The following is a 23,519-nucleotide window of genomic DNA, read 5'->3' as shown; positions in this document are numbered from 1 at the left end:
ATGCTAAAGTCTTATCACAGATTTGTCAAAATAATGTTTAATTGTCTTTGAATGTCCATGACACACCGTGCTTAACCTTTAAGAGAATGGGCTGTTAAAATGTCATATTTTGAACACATGACACCTGTGACCACAGGGGAAGTTAATAGTGTTTTGTATCCAGAGCTCTTATTCTGAGCCAACCTAATGTGTCTACCTCAGTCTCTGCTATGATTGCCCCCCCGCCGTATCCTGGAGGGATTTTGGGTGGCTACGATTAAGCATGAGTTGTTGAGGCTATCCAGTGGAGTTAATGGCTCTAAACACAGATCCAGGGTGTGTCATCTCCCACCTGGTTGCTTATACCATTCGTTTGAAAACTCGACAGTGAAAACTGATCCAGAATCTGTGGTTAGGGGAAACCTTTGGCTGCAGCCCAGAGCCCACCCAGTTGACTCTTCCTGGTCATAAATGTCTGTACTGACATCACACCTTATTTTAAGGGCCTGTTAAAATTTTTACCAGCCATCATTTAAAATTAGGGCTATCACTCATCATGACTCCCACGTGATTTTGTGATTGTGCAGCAGCGTAAAGTCCGATCGAGGCTGAATCACAGAATTACCGATCACATCCTATATGTAGTTTCATTTTTCAGTTGCAGTATAACACAGACTCCACACCAACAGGCTCTTGAAATAAGTATATTGTATGTCTCTTATTCACAAATGGCAGTATTAGTCTGTGTTTTAAGAAGATTTCTGTATATTTATGTAATTACTTGTATTTATTGTTACTTCATTATAATGTTATGTCAGTATTTAATTTTTTATGGATTTGTTGGATTTCTGTTCATTTCCAGAAAAGGTTACGATTAAAGTGAAGTAGAGGTACCATCCAAGGCTTTTCTTCATTCTTATTTAATCAAAACATTTTTATCACATGCAGTGACCGGGCCACTGTCACAGCAAACTAAGAACAAGGGGAAAGAAACACAACTGACATCTGGTTATCTAAAAACATCAGAAACTAGAACTTATGCAAGTCCCAACTTTGAAAAACATTCCTCCTTTATTGAAATATTTAACTGAGGATTGTTCACTGTGTTTGTGGAAGGGGAAATGTCCTTTATCATTTAGTTTTACCTTCGACTTTAGCGGATGGATTTAAAACAAGATGCCTGGCAAACAGCTTATGAAGCATTCCTCCCCGCCACTCTTTTCAATGGGGTGTTTTTCCTGAATGAAAATGCACAAATCACTGAGCAATATCTGTGTTATTTTATGCGGTCAGGGCCTCTGCTGACCTCTTTGAGCGACCCTGCTTTTTACCGTCTGTGTCAGAAGTTCAAAGCCTCCTCCCTGAAGGTAAATCTTTGTCCCGTGGTGACAATGCCTCAATGTATAGCTCTCATCTCATTTACTGTGTTCACTCACTCTTAATGCCTACCCCGGCGGCTTTTTTCCCGGGACGCCTGGTGACGCGTGCTTGGCTATGAAGTCGCCAGCACCCTTTGGCCCCCTTTCGTCCGGCCCCCTCTACACCATTCTAGTACGGGTTGATGACAGTTGACCAATGTGGGGGCCAGTGACAGTGGCTCTAAAGAGGGAGGAGGGGGCTTCAGCAAGACAATGCTGTGGTGTATTGGCAGGTCAAGGGTCCCGTTTGATCTAGGGAGGGGCCCCTTCCCGGTTCATCCTGTCAGCACAGACAGACTTATGGGAAATTGCCTGTGATCCAGGAATAAAACAACAAAACATAACAAAGAGATCAGTAGGATTTCCTAACACTCTGCTGAGGATGGAAATAGGCAGATTTAGTTAAATAAATCTTAAAATAAATACATTTATATATGAATTGAGCATTTTGTGTTTGCAATAATCCCGTGAACTGCTTTTGGATGTCAGTTCAAAAAGGTCAGATCGGCGATTGACACTGTCAACGCTGCACGCCGCGTTATTTGATGTAAATTAAATTGCGCTCACTTCTCATTACGCGATGAAGTCGGAAATGTTGAGGTCAAGTGTGTGCCAGCAGCAGCCATGTTTGTATTAGTGCACTGCACTGGATAATTACAGAACCCCGGTGAACTTGTGGGCAAAGTTAATGAGCCCTGCATGGGTGGTGGAGTGGAGGTGGGGGTACAGTGGGGGGGGGGGGCACTGATTCCGAAGGTATAGTGAGCGCATCGCAGCAGCAGGACAGCCCTTGTAAAAAGGTGTATTGAACTGTTTGAGAAAGGCGTGACATTTAAGCAGAATAACAGCCTGGGAGCCTGTAAAATACTTTCCTATAGCGATTTAAACCTATACTGAGAAGTCTTCATTAGTTACTCTCCACAGCTCATCCATTACAAAGGTGGATTGTCATCATTTCTGGAAATAACATAAGAAATATGATATCTGTTCTTACAGTCCTTGGTAATATTTGATATGTTGACATGATAGGTTTCAGTTGCTTATTACAACCCTGAGGGTCGTCTGCCTCTCACATATGTTATGATTTATATCCCACTTTTGATAGAAAACACAGAGTCATTGTCATTTTTATTCAAAGTCAAGCAAGACAGAATCACACAATATTGATCAAATTCATTTCCTTTATTTTTCTTTGTCTTTATTAGTTGAACAACACAAGTAATCTTAATAAAGCTAGTCTACTACGAAACAACTGGTGTGTGAGGGGTGCCTGGATTTTAGAAAAAAAGAGAAGCAGTAAGCATTTTATTAGTCCCTCCTTTCATGAGCCTCACTAACCGTCTTCCTCAGTGAATGGGGTGAGAGGTCACGGCGTGTTCCTGTCCGGTACAGTCCCTCGCTGGTCAGGACAGCACCGCATGCTGGGCCACGTACTCGTTCAACTCTGAGCCTGTCGCTTCCCATCCATCCCTGCATGCAACGCCCCCCTTTGATTATCCAAGCACGGTCCAGCCCCTCTCCACTCCCTCCTGTAATGCCGCTGCTATGTGTGTGTGTGTGTCTGCCTGTCACAATGAGTTAGACCTTTAGTAACTCAGTGAACCCGGAGCTGAAACAAAGTACTGCCGGGGTAATCGGGCACGCTCTGCCATTGGACTTGCTGTCCACGTGGAACTAGAATGTGGATCGCTCTTTTTTTCTTTACTTACTCTTTACGGAGTCAAAAGAAGTACACAAAATAATCGACATTTAACCGATCAATAAACTTGTTTTTAATTTCAGATTTATTCAACTGAAAATATATAAAGAATAAAGAGCTTCATTGGTGTACAGGTTGTTTTTTTACACAAAGCATACCTTTCTGTTTACCCCCTCCTCTCCTCTGACATCTTGCAGTGCTCGGCCTCCTGCGGACGAGGCTTCAAGTCCCGTAAGGTGAGCTGTGTTACCGGATCAGGCCGCACCGCTACCGAGGAGAACTGCCGGAGCCTGTCCCCCAAACCCGGCAAGCAGAGGCGCTGCCAAGGCAGACGATGTCCCAAGTGGAAGACTGGCAACTGGGGAGAGGTGGGACCCTGCCATAAAACACTCCTCCACCACGCTTGTTCTCACGCTGCCTCCTTCTCTTTTTTCTCTCCCTCATTCCACTTTAATGCTTATCAGCTTGCAGGCAGATCTGTGCATACGTGTTAAACCGGCTGCAGAGAAACCTGACTGTATTTATGCACCACGCCAGGCCACTAACTAAGGCAGGGTGCTTTCACACATTTATCACTCGGTGGGTTGCTGGGTCGTTGCACAGGCCTGGGGCGGATGCATACAGAGGTTTGAGGAAATGTAAACCTGCAACTTTGACACCACAGAACGGTACGAAGGACAACAGGAAGGACTTGATAGCTATTTGATCTGATGTCTATTTTCTCTTCCTCTGATCCTCACTTTTCTCTCCTCTCTGTCCCTTTTATCCTCCCTCTCCCCGTTTCTCTATTTTCCCCTTGACTGATCACTCTTTCTCTCAAGCCCTCTTTCAATCCCTCACTTTTTTTTCTCTCTATCTTTCCCAATGGAAGCCACATGTTGGCCTCTTCTTTGAAAGCCCTAAAAAAGAGCCAGTTCACTGACGTCATAGTTGCCAATCCCAACTGCACCTGGGCCGCTGGATGCACCGCGGCTTATCCCCCTTTTTTCAATGCCTCCATTTGCTCTTAATTTCCCTGCCTCTCTCTTTTCTCATGTTCTGTCTGCCTGAATTCACTCCAAGAGTCTGAGCGTGGAGCCACATATGTGCTCCATACGTCAGAGAGGATGTGCGTCTGCTCTGAACAGCTGTGCAGCAGGACACACGCCAAGAGAAAAGGATTCTCCTAGCCAAGCACAGCATGATTACCCATGGTGCAACACGCTACCTATAGTGGTTCAGCAGCTTAGATGTCAGAACAGATAATACGCAGTGAAATTTGTTGCATTGTGTCACACCCTGAAAGATGGGTTGTTGATTCCTGCAACACACTGAGGTGTACGTGGACTCTGGTAGAACTCCTCTGTCATGGCTCGAGTGCCGTTGTCTGTTCTCACCAGTGATGATCATCTGGATGTGTTTATCGTTTCCTCCTTAAACCTGAAAAAACATGAGCTGTAGCTGTGGTGGTGTGATGGAGGTCTGACTCATGTACACACACAAACATTGACACACTTTTATCACCTTCATCACATCAAATTATGTAATTCGCTCCAGCACTCGTCAACAGCACCTCTATTAGAAAAGACCAAGAGAAAACACAAATATAAAAGACACACAGAAAAATGTACTTCTTAAAATTGATAAGACAACACATTTTAGATGATAGTTAGACAGCATTCTTCATGTCATGTGATTATTCCTGCCTGACTGAGCTGAACAGAACAGACTCCTCATCCCTCTCTCATTCCTTGTGTTCTCTGTAGAAACGTGTTCTGCATTACAGCAGGAAACCCTTTCATTGAAAACACTGCTGCTGCAGCAGAAAGAAAACCCACTGTCAAAACTACTTTCGAGGCTTCAAGCTCCACTTTTCTTTGAGTTTATAAAAAAAAAAAAAAATTATTTGATAATCAACTATAGGAGTTCAATAAGAAAATGGAGGCTTGCAGTTACTTTAATATCAAATATGCCCTTATAACAAATACCTAATTATTTTTGAAAAATATTAAAGAAGCACTGTAATGCTAAAACAGAGAAATAAAAACATCTGCATTTACATATAAAATTATATATATCAACATCAGCAACATTTGGATATAAACGTGAGCATTATAAATTCAATAAAAGTTTAAGCAAAATGACACTAAATATTTAAATGAATCATAATAATAAATGTTAATAGAATAGAATAAAACTCAGAGTATATTCCTTTAAAGAGAAAAAAATGATAAATACCACAGAGCTAATAAAGTAAAAATAATGTTGCTTGAAATAGCCTATAATTCTTAATAAAGTGCAGATAAAATTACGTAATACTTAATGAAGTAGAAGTAATGTTGCTTTTAATTGTATATAATACTCTATAAAGTTGATATAATGTTATTTAAAGCTAATTATAATAGCCTACTTAATAAGAATAAATAACCTTACTTAAAATTACTAGTAATACTTAAATAAGTAGAACTAACGTCACTTAAAGTTAATTATAATACTTAATAAAGTAGAAATAACATCACATTTAGTTAATAAAGTAGAATTGACATTATTTAAGGTTACTAAAAATCCTTAATAAAGTAAAAATAATGTTGCTTAGAAATTTAATGAAGAAGAAATAACGTCCCCTAAAGTTAATTATAATAGCCTAAGAAGCCCACGAGGCGTGTTGTGTATCGCGATGTTCACAACATAACGGGACTATAAGTGAGACAGTGGTTTAAAAGACAGTAATAAAGGTGTAAAATCTCCAGTTTAAAAAGCTCTTACTTCTCCTCAGTGCTCTGCGTCCTGTGGAGACGGGCTCCAGCGTCGGGAGGTCTTCTGTCAGCTTGGAGACCGACGCAGTCCTCAGGAGAGCGGCTGCTCCCAGCGCTCCAGACCTGCATCCAGCCAGAGCTGCCGGGCCGCTGACTGTCCCTCCCGGTACCACTGGAAAGAAGGAGAGTGGCAGCCAGTAAGTTAGGGAGGAGGGGAGAGGAGAGGGGGGAGAAGGGGATAAGGGGATTAGGGGATAAGGGGAGAGGAGAGTAAGGCAGTGTGTAGCAGGCAGGGATGAGTTTGCTCTGTCATAACTGCTGAAGTATGAGTTGATGCCTTTAGTCTTCAGACCAGAATGAGGAGAGAAGAGGGAGGGAGATAGAGGAGAGGAGAGGAGGAGGGGAGGAGAGGGTTTTATTGAAATCAACATTTATAGCCTTAACCATCTTAATTTTGCTCTTCTTGGTTTATGTGGTTAATGCTTTCCCCAGTGCATGCTTTCAGCAGAGGTGGCTCAGGGCCTCAGGGGCCCCATCCCAGATCAGGGCCCAAGCAACGGCTTGCTTCTCCTACTTTGTTGTAACACCCCTGAATAAATGCACACTTTTGAGAAACTGAGGAATAGGGGCTGGAAGATATGGCCAAAAATGACATCAAGATAAATGTTAATATCAAAATCAACAATTCTAACGATAAATGTGACATCATATTTTCCTGTCAAGTTTAAAGCCTTATTTTTGCTTCTAAAGTTGCTGGTTTAGACTCTTTCTTATGACCAGAGAATGGAAAACACTTAGTAAACAGTCAACATTTTTATGGTAAAAAAGTAAAAACACTTTACTAATCTGAGGTAGATCCATTAAGCGTCCATTAATTGTGCTTATACAATGCCGAAGCAATATATATTAATATATTAAACCTTATATTGCTATTGATAAAATTGTATGGTGATAATTATTTATATTGTTTTATCTCCCAGCTCTAGTTAAATTATCTAAACAATAAAAACAATAATCCTACATGCCTCCTTAAAGGGCCCATATTGTATTTTGTAAAATATTTTTTCTGGAGTTTTACTAACCGTAATTACTTGAAGGGACTAAAAACAGCCACTCCGCAGATTTTTTCACTCAGTGCATTCTAAGAAATATGTCATCGTAATGTTTCGTTTTGTACTTCCTCCCCCATATGAGTCATACGGGATCGCACTCGTCTCTCAGCCCCACCTAGCCGGTACCAGTCCAGCCTCCGAACCCACCACCCCCGCTCACCACCACCACCTATCCTCACCAAACTTGTCACTAAGCAGTTTGCTGAGCTAGCAGCTTTTCAGGAGGGGAGAGGGGAGAGGGAGAGTAACCTAGACGCTACTCCGTATTGAAACTTTATTGTGAAACTCCGGACTGTAACTCGGGACGTTACACCTACATTGGCCGACTGTCCGGCTAAAACTTGAACAAACATGAGGACGGTGTAACTTACTTACTGTGAATATGTGGCTGGTCTTTTTTAGCTGTATCAAAACATAACCACGTCACTTTCAGCTGTGTTTACCAGAGACATCGGCAATGTGCCAGAATGAGACCGGTGATAGGCCTGGTCGGATGCCACTCAAAGTGCAGTCAGCCAATCAGAGGAGGGGCTCAAGAAGCAGTCGAAAGCAGCCTGTTGCTTGGAGCTCCAGAGAGAGGGGAAAAGAGAGGACATGGAAATACACACTACAGCAGTTTTTTCGACTTAAACCACTGATATACCATCTTATGGGTACCAATACCTAAATTTAAATCCCAGAAAGGGGTCAAATATGGGCCCTTTAAATTCAATTTAGGCCCTGAAGACCAATTTTTCTCGCTAAGCTGGGTCCAATTTGAGCACATACAATGTTTTTTGCAAAACTATTTTTGGTTATTTTGTTTAACAAATTATATTTTGAATCTGTGCTCCCTTCGTGGTTTTTATCAGTGGGCAGGTCTCAGTTCCAAATAGATCGTACTACGCTTGTCCATGCACCAATCAGTAATTAGCAGTAACGGAGACGACACCCACCGGTTTGTGAACTGCTGTTTTGGAGCCTCGAGTGTGGCAGTTTGCAGAGCGCCATCTTGGTTTTTGAAAACAAAAGCAACCTTACTTGGAAGTGGGGTGGGGGTGGAGCCTGACCGAGAGCTCAAGGACACTGCACGCCTACCTACACCTTAGATCTGCACCCATTAGATGGTACTAGATGTCAATCACAGTTTCCACTTACTTCTTTATTACCATGTATCTATAACCTACACCGATTCTGAGAGGACTTGAGGTGAAAGAGTATATTGCTGCTTAATATAAGGTAGCAGTCATACCTAGGCTATATTAAACGGCTGCATTCCTGCTGAGTAATGCTCAGCAATTTTGAATGGGCCAAAGGCTACAGCTCCTTGTTGAGAGCCGGGATTATTAGAACAGGCAGCTGCAGAAGGAGACTCTTCCTCACTGTGCTGGAGTGATGTTGAATCTGGGTCACTGATCAGTGTGAGATGTCTTTCCTGAAAGAGGAGCCTAATTATGTGGAGAAGTGTTTGGAGCTCCCTGACCGGGTGTCCCAGTTAAAGCATGGAGGTGATTACAGAAGTTCACCTGGTAGAATTGAACATGCACCATGTGTTTCTGTCACTGGCATAAAAAAAGAATGTCTTACTTACATCAGTTTTTTATATTCTAAGATCCTTCAATCCCTTATTTGTCCTGTATCAGGGAAGGTTGCCCTGTTACAGCAAAGAGAAAAGTCAAAAATAAACATCTGCAAAGTAATAATAAGTGAACGTGCAATTCATAAAAACGTAAGGACATATGGAAGATTTTTTTTTTCAAATAGCAGCCGAGCATGTTCATATATTTATTTCATTAATACAGTCAATACTTTTAATTGTAGCTTTAAGTATATTTCAACATGCTGACATTAAAGGGATAGTTCACCCAAAAATATTAATCACTCATTATCTACTCACCACTTCCTGCAGATTACATGCATCCATACTACTCTTGTGGCGTCATCCAAGTGTCTGTAAGCCTTGACAATCATATCTGACTCGAAACAAGGTCATTTACCCCGTGTGTTTAGCCCAAATTACCTCTAATATTCTTTGCGTACAGACACTTGGATGACGCCACAGTTGAAGTGAGGAGGGATTAATGAGTGGATTTTAATGTTTGGGTGAACTATCCCTGTCAGAAGCCATCATGCAGGGTAAAGGTTCATTCCTCTGTTGCACAGCACAAGTGATAGCAGCAGTTCCAGGCATTTCAGTTGTTTGACAAGCATGTAAAGAGTGATGAAGACCAGCTGGAGGAGGCTGCAGTCGTAACACCCAGCGTCTCTGACGCAGGTAGCACCTCCTGAAACAGTGGGTGCAGGAATTATACTAGAAACTTGGATTTCAATGCATCTCATGGCAGTGTCAAGTACATGTGAACCATCTTTAATCCTTATTCTTACCCTTTTAAAGGAGTAGTTCTAATTTCTGAAAATGATCAGTGTTCATGCTTGTAACCACAGATTAGATAAGACAATCCATCCCACTGTCGTCCGTGTCAGCAGAAGACAAATCGTCTGCACTTTCATCTACTGTCTTAAAATGAAGCCAAAATATCTTGGAAACAAAGACTGCTATCTTGAGCCAAAGACGTCATTTGGAGTCTCTGAAGTAGAAACCAATCATGAGTCAGTCTCAGCTAAAATGACAGAAACTATTTTGAGAATAACTTATTTAACGTGACTATAACGACAGATTGCCAAACTATAGCGTAGTTTTAGTTTTTTACATTTCTGACTCTTCACACTACTTTTACTCTCTGTGTACAAATTCAAGCCAGGAACTCAGTTTAGCTGCGAGAGCCAGGGATTCCACTCACCAACAACAGTGTCTTCCTCCCAGCTCTTATCTTCTGTTATGACATCTCTCATCCATCCTCCCCATGAAGTGAAGGTCCTGCATTATCAAGAGGACACAAATCTTTATTTTTACTGTTCCAATACACAGATACACTTTTATTTATGATGAAGAAACCCAACTGTTCTTAGACTTAAGCCTCATTGTTGCACTTGCAGCTACTCATTCAAAATAGTTAGTTTTAACCCCAATTGCTTTCCACCAATGGAACTATCGTGATGTTCCTCCTGTTACCTCTCATGCTATGTGGGATGTGGTATCTTTGTAAAACATCTGTCTCTGTCATGTTTCCACCACAGTGTAGTAAGTCATGTGGTGTGGGCCACAGACAGCGAGCTTTGCAGTGCGGGGACCACAACCAGCAGGAGGTCCACGAGATGTACTGTGTGAAGCAGATCCGACCTCCACACATAGAGAGCTGCAACACCCAGGCCTGTGAACTCATCTGGATCACAGGGGACTGGACTGAGGTGAGAGCCAAACATGGCATCTGTCCTCCACAGGTTTTTGTAGTCCCTCTAAAAGCTTGGAGATCTTAACCGTCAAGTGTAAAATTTGATTCCTCAAAGGGACCGCTCATGTAAGGGGCCATCTTTGAATCCAGTTACGCGGACAATGACATGTCACCCGAGATTCCTGCGAGGAATACCATTGGTATTTCATGCCATTTGATTTATCCTCTCCTCCAGTGCTCGGCCAGCTGTGGCCAGGGCTACCGCCAGCGTCTGATCTCCTGCAGCGAGGTGCATGTGGAGACTGACAACTATGAGTACGGCCATCAGTCTTTGTCCAACTGCCCCGGGACCCCTCCTGAGAGCTACATGCCTTGTAATCTGGACCCGTGCCTGCTGCCACAGGAGTGGAGGGTTGGAATCTGGGGAGAGGTGAGTGAAGTCATGCATCTAAATGTCGTCCAGTCATTTATCAATATTTCATAAATTCCTAAAAGAAAACTATAGTTTTTCAGTTTTGAAGACTTATTTTAAACAAAAACAAATCATTGTATCTTTCTCTGAATTTAAATTGGTATAATCTAGTAAATTACTGAACAGCAAATGCAAACATTGCAGGGTTTTAATCTGATTAAAGATATTCATTTATGTTTAATTTAATTTATCTAGTATGCACAATATTTGAGTACATGGTTTTGCATAAATTAAGCTAGTTTACCTGGCATCAGTGTCCACCCTGGGTCAAAAACAAATCAGTCTTGAAATGGCAAAAATGGACACACAATTTCTAGAGAGATAGACACTTTGGCCAACCTGTCATCCACAAGCTTTTCTTTGACCCTGCCATGTTGCCCCTCCCTTCCAGTGTCCAGTGAGCTGTGGTGACGCAGTCATGGAGAGGACGGTGCAGTGCTTGTCCGCAGATGGTCAGGAAAGCAGTCAGTGTTCTCCTGACGCAAAGCCAGAAGCCAGAAAAGTCTGCAGAAATCCAAACTGTGAGTACTGCGAGAAAACTGCTGCTCTTTAACTAAGGTCATGGGTATTGTGGGGGGGGGGGGGGGGGGGGGTGGTTACGTACAGGCCAAGTGAATTTGTCTCAGATTTCAGTGTTAGATATTTTCTCGACTCGATCCGTTCATCTGTGAGATTTGGCCTTTAGTGAAATATTTATGATCTTGAGCAAACATCAAAGATTTACTGTCCAGTTTATTTACTTCCCCGCACAGGGATGGGGCATCAAAGTGGATTTTCGTTTTCCTTTGATTCGATGCGATCTGCCACACTTGATTTAACTGCTGCAATTTGTGTGTGCATGCATGCACTTGGGTGGGTATACAGTGTGAATGCCTGCTCCTCTTTTAATCTTTGTTTAATACGCTAGTGTGCTTATTTCTTTTGTTTGTGTCCTCAAGGCCGTTTGCCTTCCAGCTGTCAGGAGGTCCAGAGCATGAACCAGCTCCTCCCAGACAGAGAACACTTTCTCAATGTTCAAGGAAAAGCACTCAAGGTATTTGATCTTGTTGACTCACAAATAAATAAATGATAACAGGCAGTGGTTGGATGTAACAAAGTACATCTACTCAACTAATGTACTTAAGATTTTTTTTTGTATATCTGTACTTTACTGAAGTTTAATCTTTTTCAGGTAATTTTCACTTTTACTACATATATCACCATATATCTGTACTTTCTACTCTGTTAACAGTATATTTCATACTTTTGAAAGTAGTTAGCACTGTCGCCTCACAGGAAGAAGGTTCCCTGTTTGAATCCCGATTTGGCTGGTTTCTTTCTGTGTGGAGTTTGCATTTTCTTCCTATGTCGGTCTGGGTTTTCTCAGAATTCTCTGGCTTCGTTACATACAGTAGTGCAAGACATATAGATGGTGCTAAGGTTAAATGGAGACTCTTTATTTAGGCGAGCTGTCCTGGATGTATCCCACTTCTTGCCCAATGTCAGCTGGGATTGGCTGCAGCTACCCCTGCGACCCTAAAAAGATAAGCGGTATAGATGTATTTTTGAAAGAAAGAAATAACGAGAGGGGAATCACTCAACTTATCCAATCACAATGGGACTGTAACAATAGACCCCGCCTCTTGCAGCAGCAGCATGAAGTGGTACTCTGTTACATTTGGGAAAAGGTTACACTCAGAAAATACTTTTACTTTCAATACTTTAATTCAACTTTAAAGTAAACTTACTAAAAGTACCATATAAACCTTAAACAGTTGAAATTAATGTGGTACTTTTACTTCACTTGTGTAAGTGCCACCTCTGAGGTGATCAGGGTCGAGGGAGAGTTTATAAGCAGGTCTTTGTGCCCTCTCTCTTGACTTAGACACACTGTGTCTGCAGTACAAAAACAAAGTGTCTCAAATTCATCTCCCCAGTCTGTGTTGTTGAAACCCTGTTGGTTCAGCAGTTTGGTCCCAAGGTGGCAAACAGATGCAGCAGGTCTCATGAAGCACAGTCAGTGGAAAGTTTTTCACTGCCATTAAAGTGACTTTAAAACTCAGGGTCAGTTTTACTGTGGGTTTTTTGGAAGCTTGTAATTGCCATCTTCTATCCTACTGCTTTTCCCCACATTCTCACAAACAGTGCAGCTCTTCTTGTCCTAATATACACTTCCTCTACTTTTTCCTCTCACCTCTATCCCTTCATCCCTGCTTCCACACCTCCTTCCCCTGTCCACCTGTTTCTTCTCCTCAGGTATACTGTGCAGGAATGCAGACAGAGACTCCTCAGGAATACATCACCTTGATGATGGGAGAAGGGGAGAATTATTCAGAGATCTTTGGCTTCAGGTAAACTCTTAAACTTACAGGATAACAATGAGAGCAGTCTCACAGAAATCCCAGTGACTCTTGACTATGGCGTTTCCCTCTGTTCTTTATTCCAGAGCAAGGTCTCTCAAAACCGCCTCTCTCTGGAACAGCTTCTGCTCAAGTGATAAAATATAAAGCAAAAATGGATCTTAATGTCCAATAATTTTGAGCTTTTTATCAGTTACAGAATATTTGTGCACATATGTAGATATTGATGTTCTCACTGGTTTGAAAAGTTGCTTTTGCTTTCTGCTGCCTTAATGTGTCAGCTAGTTACCACTTGGTGGCATGGGGCTGCAGTTTTTAGCATTTTGGTCAAAATACTCTGTCACAGTCCAAAGACATGCAGTTTGGGATTAAATTCTGCTTTTCTTTTTATGTTGGTCTTTTGATTGGCTGACGACCTGTCCTGTGTGTACCTCACCTCTCTCTCAGTGTCAACCGGGATTGGCCCCAGCCTCCCATTGGACCCTCAGTGGATAAGTGTATATATAGTGGATAACTAAATTGTTCCCATTAACCAGCACTAAAATCAGATATCATGAAAACACAAGGATCCTTTGTTTGTTTGTCGTCTTGCCACAATGCTCACATAAATGAACACATGAAAGCCAAGCATATGATCGTGGGTGTATTGCTTTGGCGAAAATATGACTTAGCCACTTAAACTTTTTTTAAAGTACGATGTACCGTCACAATACAATAATCATTTTAGTTCCTTGATTTGACGCGTTGGTGAGTAATCACTCCTAAGGATGCTTCATTAAGTAAAGTGTGTACGCCCACAATGACCCGGTGAGGATTTCATTGGTCAGACTCATATCTGGCATTCTATTGGTTTATGCCAGAGAATTTTTACAGGGTCATTTCACAAAGAATGTCAGAAGACAAATCTGAGAGCAGAAGTTTTGCGAGGGCACAGAAGCAGCCAGAAGAAGGGCTCAAACTGAGGCACAGGACATTAGTGGTGCAGCAGTGTATCTGAGCAGAGCAAATCTGCACGCGAGCACGGCCTATTGGAGACAGGGCAGGGATTTGGGGAAACGCATTATAAAATCTCAACGTGAAATTAAGAAATAATGCTCTCAAAATGAAAGATCAGGCTCTTGGCAGTGCCTTGCCTGTAAATGATGAAATTCCATGGAAGTGTAAAGTTGATATCTGTGTGTACGTGTGTGTGTGTGTGTTTGTGTGTTGATGTGTGTGTGTGTGTGTGTGTGTGTGTGTGTGTTTCCCAGGCTGAATGACCCCACCCAGTGCCCAGCAAATGGCTCCAGAAGAGCAGACTGCGACTGCCGAAGAGATTACACCAATGCTGGCATCACCACCTTCTCCAAAGTTCGCCTGGACATCAATAAGATGAACATCATCAGTAAGTGGTCCATACACACACACACACACACACACACACACACACACATGCCAGAGCATCCTGTGCCAATGTTAACTTTACATTACTCTCCAATAAGAACTTCCTCTGCCATTTAATTATGTCTGTGCTCATGAGGGTTAATGGGATCAAGATGTCTTCCAGGTTTATTTAAGCCGCACACAATTACAAGGCTTGAGGGGATTAGGCCAAACTGCTCTAAGTAGATGGAATTATACTGATATTACCATCAAACTGACCCTGAAACCGAGGCCAGATTCACTGCTGGTGACTTGGTCATTATTGCAGGTGTAAGCCATCATCGTGCGAGGTCACCTAAGGTCTTAGAGCAACAAATTTCAAGATGATAATTTCCCAGAATGTTTTGATTTGATTAGTCTGTTGTTTTATCTTATTAGCTACAGACTGGAAGTTTGCGTTCACCCGTGAAGGCAAGAGAGTTCCATTCGCCACAGCTGGAGACTGCTACAGCGCCGCCCGTTGTCCACAGGTGGGCATGACAACAGCAGTTAGTTATATGCTGAGGGGGAAACTTGTCATAGCAGGAAAGTACAAGTTATAACACTGATGATGGCTCAGATCTTCTAAGTGTCTTATAAGACATTAAACTGAGCCAAAATACATTGAACAGATTTGGTACACACATATTGTCCAGATGTTATTGCCGTTAATTACGATTGTACTTACCTTTTTTACGGAAACCACTCCCTTCAGAGTGCATTGTCGTTGCTTAATTTCATGTTTTGTATTTAATAGTTTTGTTCTCATCTCTTCTCAACTCTTTCATTTTCTGTGCTTTTACAACAATCTAAAAGAATGATTTGAATTGATCATATTCCCTTCTCTCCATCCTTTAACGCTTTTCCCTTCTTTCTGCTGCTCACAGTAAGTCAGTCAATTGAAAGTTGATCAAAACGTTGACTTAGTTGTTTCCTTCTGCATCTCTCTCCCTCCTCTTTAGGGTCAGTTTAGGATCAACCTCTCAGGAACAGGTTTGAAGGTGGCGGATGACACCTCCTGGATCTCACAGGGCAACTACGCAGTGACTGACGTACGGAAATCACAGGTACTGGCAGCTCGGGACACACATATTCTGTGCAAACTTGATTTTATAATCATTCACTTTTCTTCATCACTTATTTTTAGTGCTCTCATCCATGTTCCCTGTTTGTGTCTCTTTGCTGCTGTGAGATCTCCTCCCTCCCTCCCCTCTCCCTCCTCTCTGCATGACCTCCTGGCTTCAGGGCTCCTGGCGGGCAAAGTCCCAAGCGAGCTCTGTATTCCCAACCTCTCCTCATGAACTCACTGAGAGGGGACCTTTATTGGGCAGCTGCTTCCTCAAGTGCACACCCTCCACCCTCTGCTCTTGAAATGGAGATCAAGCCGGAGAGGGCTTTTTTGGCGAGGTGCATAACAGGAGAAAGAGAAGAAGCCAAAAAGTGTTCACAGCTTGATATCCACAGCCGGCCGGGCTCTCTCCATGCACTCGAGGCTTTTTTAAATAGAGCCAGGTTGTGACAGTGGGACGGGAAGAGCACTACAGAGAAGAACCACTTGCTGTGCTCTGTTGCTTTCATGTCGTGGGATAGTGGTTTTTGGAGTCCTCGTCTGATGCAATTTCCTTTATGGCTCCTAGAGGCTTGCATGGGGCTGCCCATTATGCTGCATGCAAATTGTGCAAGTGATTAATTAGCGTGTGTTTCCCTGCTTGTTGCTGAGGGTGATCGCCCAATTCACACCTAATGAAGAGCTGTGAGCTGGGCCTCAATTTCTCTTTGTAAGTCTTAGGAAAAAGGAAAAGCTCATTTCAGTGGAGCCAAAACAATCCTGTCCAGATACATTTCAAAGAGACAACTTGTAACATAACCCTGTGCCGTCGCTGTCGCTGTCAAGACTATTTTCTCCACAGAACTGACCTCTGTAACTCTGACATATCGGTATATTGAGTATTGGAAAATATGTATTAATCACAGGACAAAGACAAAACAACAAAAAGCAAGAAAGCTGGGATCCTGTAAAATCTGTGTCACCATCACACTATTACAAAACCTACTAATCCTAAAACACAACAGCAAATTTGTATTTCATTTTTGTAATTCCTCTTGTGCCCACAGGATGGTAGCAGAGTGTCAGGAATGTGTGGAGGCTACTGTGGTAAATGTACACCGTCCTCTGGCTCCAGTCTGCCTGTAACCATGGAAACGACCTAATGCTATCACACAGGTTTGAGATTTATTTAAAATATACATTTAACAATATGTTACATTTTATTAAATAAAGCAAAGAGTTTAGAACCACAGTCAAGATTCAGATCACAGGACTAGAAGCTGCTGTAACTTCAAGAACAACAAAGACTTGTTCAGGTTTTCACAACCAAGCAGGTGTTTTAATGATTTTAATGTTCATACATGATTGGCCTTTACTAAAGGTTGAGTGATTGCACATCTGTCCAACGCGTTGTTTATATATAAATGTGTGTGCATCAATAACAATATCAAAGTGTACAATCTCACTATTTGAAATTTAAAAAAAATCCTCATCTGGATCTGCACCAAAAAGTAATGGTGACCTTTCTTGGGTCTCAACTGTCATAAAATGTCATAGAAATCACTTGAGCAGCTTTTGTGTAATCCTGCACACACAGATGAAAACATAAGCTCCTTTGTGCAGGTAAAGATATTCTCTGCAGCTCTGTTCAGTGAATCCACCTCTTTTCTTTGTCAGGTTGTCATGTTGCTGTGCAGGATCATGAGCAGTAACTGAGTGCTAACGCTGTTTGCATCATGATTTCTTTCCAGCATCTATTCTCATTCATCTCAGCTGCAGTCCTCTCCAGGTGCGCCTCTTGTCCACACCTCCCGCCTCTTTGGTGCTACAGTCCACTCACAGCTCAAACCCGTCCTTCATACGACCTCTGTTACGCCCACGTGTGTATAATGTAAATGAATCAGGTGTAAGTACTGTACATAGCAGGATCAAAATGTCTTATTTATTATACTCTCCATTTATTTTTGTATCGTAATGTTTAATTTAACAGTTTTGTTGTCAATACTGAACACAGCACACTTGCCACTCAGAAGATTTTGTTTTTATTTGCCACACATGTGCCTTCCATGTTGGATGTTGGACTTTGCAGTCCCGTCGTTACTCCACTGTGTCACCGCCATATGCTCCTTTCTGGACCAGTTTAATAAGTTGTGTTTGATCCAATGATGTTGTGATTATAATGGTCTGCAGTCCTGTTGTTTATATGCAGCGAGGTGTCTCTAATCAGTGGGGCTCTTTTCTATCAACCTCCAAGCTATCCGGAGCACAGGTGCTAGAATCCTGTGCTACACTGGGTTGGATTGTATTTTTTCTACGAATGTCTCATTTAGTCAGATGTTACCAGTCCAGAGGTCCTTCCTGTCTTAAGTGTGCTTTTATTAGTTGTCATTCCAGCTATGTAATTCTTACCTCAGTAACCCTCTGCTGTGTATGTAGCCGATCCCATTCAAACCCGCTGGAATGTGCGCGTTCGCGTCTGTCCAGCTGTTTACTGCAGCTGCAGGTCCTCGTCCTGTCAGATCGGAGACGGGGCTTTTTCAGGATCAGCTGTGATAATAACACTGCAGGAAAAAGCCAGGTGTTACTTCCATGACTCCAGCACCTGCATTCGTAAAATACACTCACACCGTTAAAAGTCCCTCTGGGAATAAAGTCAGTTCATTTTCTTTTTAGTTAGTAGAAAACATTAGGTGAAATAGTTTGATACACAAACAGTGGTTTCTCTGAAATATGATCCATACATCAGCATTAATACTGTATGTGTTCAGGTCTTGGAAGATCTCCATTGCAGTGCCGTAGGAAGACACTAGATATAAACATGTGTGCATGTGTGTCTGTACCTTTTCCAGTATAAACACTGACCTTGTCAGGACCAGTAGATGTCATGGGGACCAAAGTGTGGTCCTAATGAGACAAATTTTATTTTCTGATCTCCTGGTTAAGGTTGGAGGGAAGATGTGAATTGGTCACAATGAATGGAAGTCAATGCAGAGTCCTAAAAATGATAATAATGTGTGTCCTTGGAAGTGCACATGCAATGAGTGAGGTTAGGATTTACAGCTCACATCTAGAGAAGTTTACCCATACACAAGCATACTGATACGTAACAAACGCACACACACACACATCTTTAAAGGAATCGTAGAGATTACGCTGCCAGACTTCAGAGAGCCCCTGAATTCCTCTGCGTATATCTCAGGTGGTTTGCAGTGACCAGGGAGAGCTATTGGCCTCTTAGCTTTTTACCGAGGGCAGGTTATCTTATCTGGTGCAGCTTGAAAGAATTCAGAAAACAAAGACTTCCCCTCGGGCCGATTAAAATTCCGGTATAGATGCTCCGTAGATATAATGCACTGGTCCGACCCTGGAGACACCTCTCACACTGCTGAGCTCACAGGCCCCCGCAGCATTGTGTGGGTCCAGATGCTGCCTGGAGACCAGCTCATGTACCTCACATTCTCCTCTTTCTATTTGAAATCTATCCAAACTGTACATATGAACAGGCTCCTGTCATGGACCTGTTGTTGTGACAATATCAGGGTACTTTTTATTTTGTGTATGTATGTTTTTGCATCTTTTAACCAGTTTAATGCAGTTTCTTGATTTGTATTCTTAAAGAGACACAAGCAGAAATTATTCTTTGCATTCTGTAAGCCGTAGTGATGTGTAGAGTTGGTATGTAGAGTACATTTTACATGTACGGCTGATGAAGAAGCCATATTTTATTATCTTCAGCCAAAGGGAATTTCACACAGTTTTAATCTGCAACTTTACACATGTTGAACAATGTCTAACAGCGCTGGGGAAGTTGTGTGTCTTCAAAAAGGCCCTTCACTCATTGTGAATGTCAGCTCAGTCCACAGAGTTCTCAGGTGTCACACAGTCAATGAAGGGATTACGATATTATATTTATGTGTATTTATCTTATGTTACATATTTGCCACGTGTTTATCAGGTAACTGAACATGTATGTTTGAAGTGTCTTTGCATACTCTTTTATTTTATATATGCAGTATTTATTTAACCTTTTTTCTATGTGAATGTACATAAATGATTATGAATTACCATGCAGTATTATTGCCATAAAATGAACTGTCTAACTATTTTGTGAATACATTTATTTACATGTTCTGTATGTCTCATCTGCATAAACTTTATTAGCCAGTTTTGGTGCTGCCATATAAAAAAGCATGATAAATGATCTCGTGAAGTCGATAATGAGAAGAAAATAAAAACGCCTGCACTGGTCGTCTGGCTGCTTCTCACACGTTTATACAGTTTGAACTCCAGTTTGTCCTTGACGTATCATTCAGAAGTAGTACTGGCTGTAAATATCAAATCCTCGCTCTTATTTAGTGCTTCCACCTAATTATGATTACCCCCCTTCCAACATCATAACAGTCTGGCTTGTGACCTGACAGATGTGTTTTATGGAGCGAATCTCTCGTCTCGTAACGATGAATTATTAGACCATCTACATGTTGTCAGCACTGCTCATTCAATAAAGCTCACAGCTGAGCAGATCTCAGTAGGGGAATATCGTTGTTTCGTTGCCAGATCGATGAAGTTTTCCCAAACTTGTGGAGCATGATCTGTATTTCATGTTGTTTCTTGTCATCTCAGGTGAAACCCGCACGGCAGCAGGAGCCAACGAGACATTTAGGGACTGACTGAAATGTCTGTCAACACCTTGAGTAAGGTGCTGTTTATAAAGTGGCTGTTATACATGGGATGAGTGAGAAAAGATGGATGGCGGGAAGGGGGGGGTTGAGACAGGAGCTTTCAACAGCTCCAGGAACTTAAGAGAGTAATTCACAAAAATCCAGGGAGTCAGTTTGTAAAAAGATATCTTTCTATTCTCTTTTACTTTCTGGCACTCTGTGAGATATCCCCTCTGATGACAAATGACAGCAGGTTTTTATAACACAAGATATTTCAGATAATAAGAATGACAGAGCTACAGGAAATCCTTTCTGAGCAGATGCAGCCAGAATGTCATCTCGAGCTCGGCCTTGCTGCTCATAAATAGTTGCATTGCTATTGAAAGTTTTCAAGTGAGACTGGATCTTCTCGCTCCAACATTTCAGCAACTCATCTGATCACAGGCTGATTCTGCATTTAAACCACTGAACCCCAGTTTGCACGACGTACTGCAGGGTTTTCTAGTCTATTATTACAAGAGATTATGGTACAATGCAACATGAAAAGCATATAATATATGAATTTGATCAGACCAGGACTGAGTTTAAGTTAATTTCTTTCAATTAGAATTGAGCTCATTGAACTGCTGCAATTTGTATATAATCGTGCATGGGAAATGTTTAAATATGACATAAAAACTATTTTAACTTCATAGCCTGGAATTCAGATCACTGGTTTTCAAAGTAAAATACTGAATTCCTGTATGCTTTCTGTAGAATTTTGGATCTGGTAATTATGGGATAGCATATCAGAATTATGAGGTGTGGAGTACGAGATAAGGTCTCCATTTTTGTTTCTTTGAAGAATGCAGGGTGTTCAGTCTCACAAGCCGACAGATCAGTTGCTAATAACATTCAAATATTTATGGCCTTTATCTGCTTCCATACAAATGACTGTATTTAAAACTTGAAATAAACATGTATAAATGTAGCCATAAGTTACACAGCAGATATGTATGAACCCAACAGGTTCTGACCTGGCTGATTGAAGAACATGAGAGGTTCATGCACTTTAAAAGTCTTTGGGTTTGTGTATGAATAAGATCGATATTCGACTCCACTACTCAGAAAAATAGCTCTACAAACTAATACAGGAGATATCAGATTCCTCCAATGTTTTGAAAAATGGCAAATATACAATTTAGTGATGAAAGGTACAAACAAACACATGGATATATTCATTCAAAACCGCTGCAGTCTACTTCTCTGCGTGTCTGTATCCTGCTGAGTACAATGAGTACAGTACTGGGACTTTCCCACAAAGATTAGAGCAGTGATCTAAGCAGCCTCAGGTTGTACTAGATGTTCCCAACACCTCAGAATGTCACGTCCACCACCTCAAAGGCAACTGCCCATTGAACCGAGAGTCGGCCCTGACAGACTTCTGAGAGTCAAAAGTTAACTGGCAAAGTATTTGAGATAATACGAAGGAAAATGTGCAGGATTAGAAATCCTGGATAAAGCTTTTATGAAGAGAGTTTTTTTTCCTACAATGTCCAATCAGCTCATTGCATGAACACTCACAGCTGACTGCTACCTATGACCAAAAGAATAATTTTTCCTGGATTCCAACTGTATTCTGCATTGCTTCTGGAAATAACACACAAGCTGTGTTTGATTCTGCCAACAGTGTTTAGACACTTAACTTCAGACTTAATGAAGGCAGTTTGAAGTCTTGTGTCCCCAGAGTCAGCTCGTCTCACCATCATTACCATCATCATTCCTCAAGGTAATCTAAGCTGAATTTGAACTGGGGCTCAGCAGTGAGTGGAAGCCTCAGGCTCGTGCACACACAGTCAGTTTGGATGCCCAGAAACACTTTGTGTTTATCTGAGTGCAGTAAGTGAGTGAATGTATTTGTGTGTGTGTCTGCACAGAGCACTGATGTCGAACAGGAATTTCTCTCTTTTCTTTTATTTACTGGTGCAACTCAAGGTTAGATTCTGTCCTTCAGAGGAGGCACAGACCTTCCCACAGCCTCCATGCTTCCTCTTCTCATTTCACTGAAGTGCACAATCATTACGTTTTCACACAGCTACACCTTCTTTGCTGCCTTTCCTCCTCTGTTCCATTCTTTCGTTCTGAATTGGGACTTATTACCTTCATCTTTAAGTTTGTCTGTTAGTGAGCATGATTAAAACCATCACCACCTCCGATACAAATATTCATCCCAAAACTGATTGTAATGAATGATAAATTAGCAAAATAATAATACTATTATTAGTATTAATAATAATAACACTAGTGACAAATCGAGCTTAAACACTAAAGTTTGCTGAATCTTTTTTTGGAAGTTTGAACAAATTCCATGAATAGACAACAATCCACCCTGCATTAGTTACTTTGTGACTTCCCTTCAATGTCTGTGGCATTTACAGATTAAACATAGATAGTGGCTGAGACTTGGCATTTCAGTTGACATTAATCAGGCAGACCATAATACACATCAGGTGTTCTCGTGAGTATATATGGCAGCACTACGAAATTAAATTACACTCTTCATGGGGTTAAAGAACATGTGACCCAGTGTAACAGTGTGACTGATGAAGGTTTACAGGAATAGCTTTTGGAATATAATGGCACTCTGAATGACACACAGGACCAAATCAAGTTTTCATTGTCTTTTTAGAATCGGTTTGTTTGTTTTTGTTTGAATCATAATAATACTGAAATCCCAGCATTGTTTTTGGTGTAATCCAGGATCCATCCTGCACAATTCATTAGTTACTCAACCCTTCACAGTGAAAGCTCCAATAATATCCATGCAAATGTAATGTCTCCGCATTAAAACTGTGTGTGTGAGAGAAATCTAAAATACCATCCACATTTGTGCACCGACTCGTGAAAGCCTGAACGTTAGAGAGGCTGACAGAGCTGCATTGCAGAATACATCCTTGAAGAATGTCTACAACACAATAACATAAGAACATCTTGGTAAAGTGCATCTAGGAGTCAGAGCACTCTCTAGCTGAGGTTGTGCCGGTGACGCTCAAAAGCCTTTTTTCTCTGGTGAATCGACACTGTCAGACCACAGGGAAGAAAAATACCATGGGGGGAGAATGTCAGATTCTTCTGGTGGGATGAATGGATGTGACGAATACATGTGAATTGATAGCTGCTCAAAGAGAATGTATAGAGGAGTGAATGCACAAGTGTCTCTCTGCTGTGAGTGGGAATAGAACGAAAGATATTCTGTTATTCTTTAGTCAGGGTTGTGCTATGTCGTATTGTAACTGCTGGAAGAAATCTTTTCAAACCACTCGTCTTTTGCCAAAAGAGATATTGCAATTCCTAATGCAACTTCCAAGGCAACATGGTGTGTGGAGGAGAATATGAGCACAAAA

The 23,519-nt window shown here is 41.6% G+C and overlaps 1 protein-coding gene across 1 annotated transcript in view; it reads left to right on the top strand.

The window, feature by feature from the left end:
• Positions 1-19,578, top strand: part of LOC128457847 (A disintegrin and metalloproteinase with thrombospondin motifs 9) — a 46,846-nt gene extending 27,268 nt beyond the window's left edge. Inside the window, exons 29-40 of the mRNA XM_053442483.1 lie at positions 3,294-3,464; positions 5,852-6,028; positions 10,061-10,231; positions 10,451-10,645; positions 11,079-11,208; positions 11,626-11,720; positions 12,923-13,017; positions 14,277-14,410; positions 14,827-14,918; positions 15,390-15,494; positions 16,543-16,651; positions 17,227-19,578. Of these exons, the coding sequence (XP_053298458.1) occupies positions 3,294-3,464; positions 5,852-6,028; positions 10,061-10,231; positions 10,451-10,645; positions 11,079-11,208; positions 11,626-11,720; positions 12,923-13,017; positions 14,277-14,410; positions 14,827-14,918; positions 15,390-15,494; positions 16,543-16,638 (1,461 nt within the window). The 3' untranslated portion in view covers positions 16,639-16,651; positions 17,227-19,578. The remainder of the gene's footprint in view (positions 1-3,293; positions 3,465-5,851; positions 6,029-10,060; positions 10,232-10,450; positions 10,646-11,078; positions 11,209-11,625; positions 11,721-12,922; positions 13,018-14,276; positions 14,411-14,826; positions 14,919-15,389; positions 15,495-16,542; positions 16,652-17,226) is intronic.
• The last annotated feature ends 3,941 nt before the right edge of the window (positions 19,579-23,519 follow it).

This window comes from Pleuronectes platessa, chromosome 2 (genome assembly GCF_947347685.1).
Source record: "Pleuronectes platessa chromosome 2, fPlePla1.1, whole genome shotgun sequence".
NCBI lineage: Eukaryota > Metazoa > Chordata > Actinopteri > Pleuronectiformes > Pleuronectidae > Pleuronectes > Pleuronectes platessa.
The sequence above is the reverse complement of the archived record's forward strand: the minus strand, read 5'-3'. Positions and strand labels throughout refer to the sequence as shown.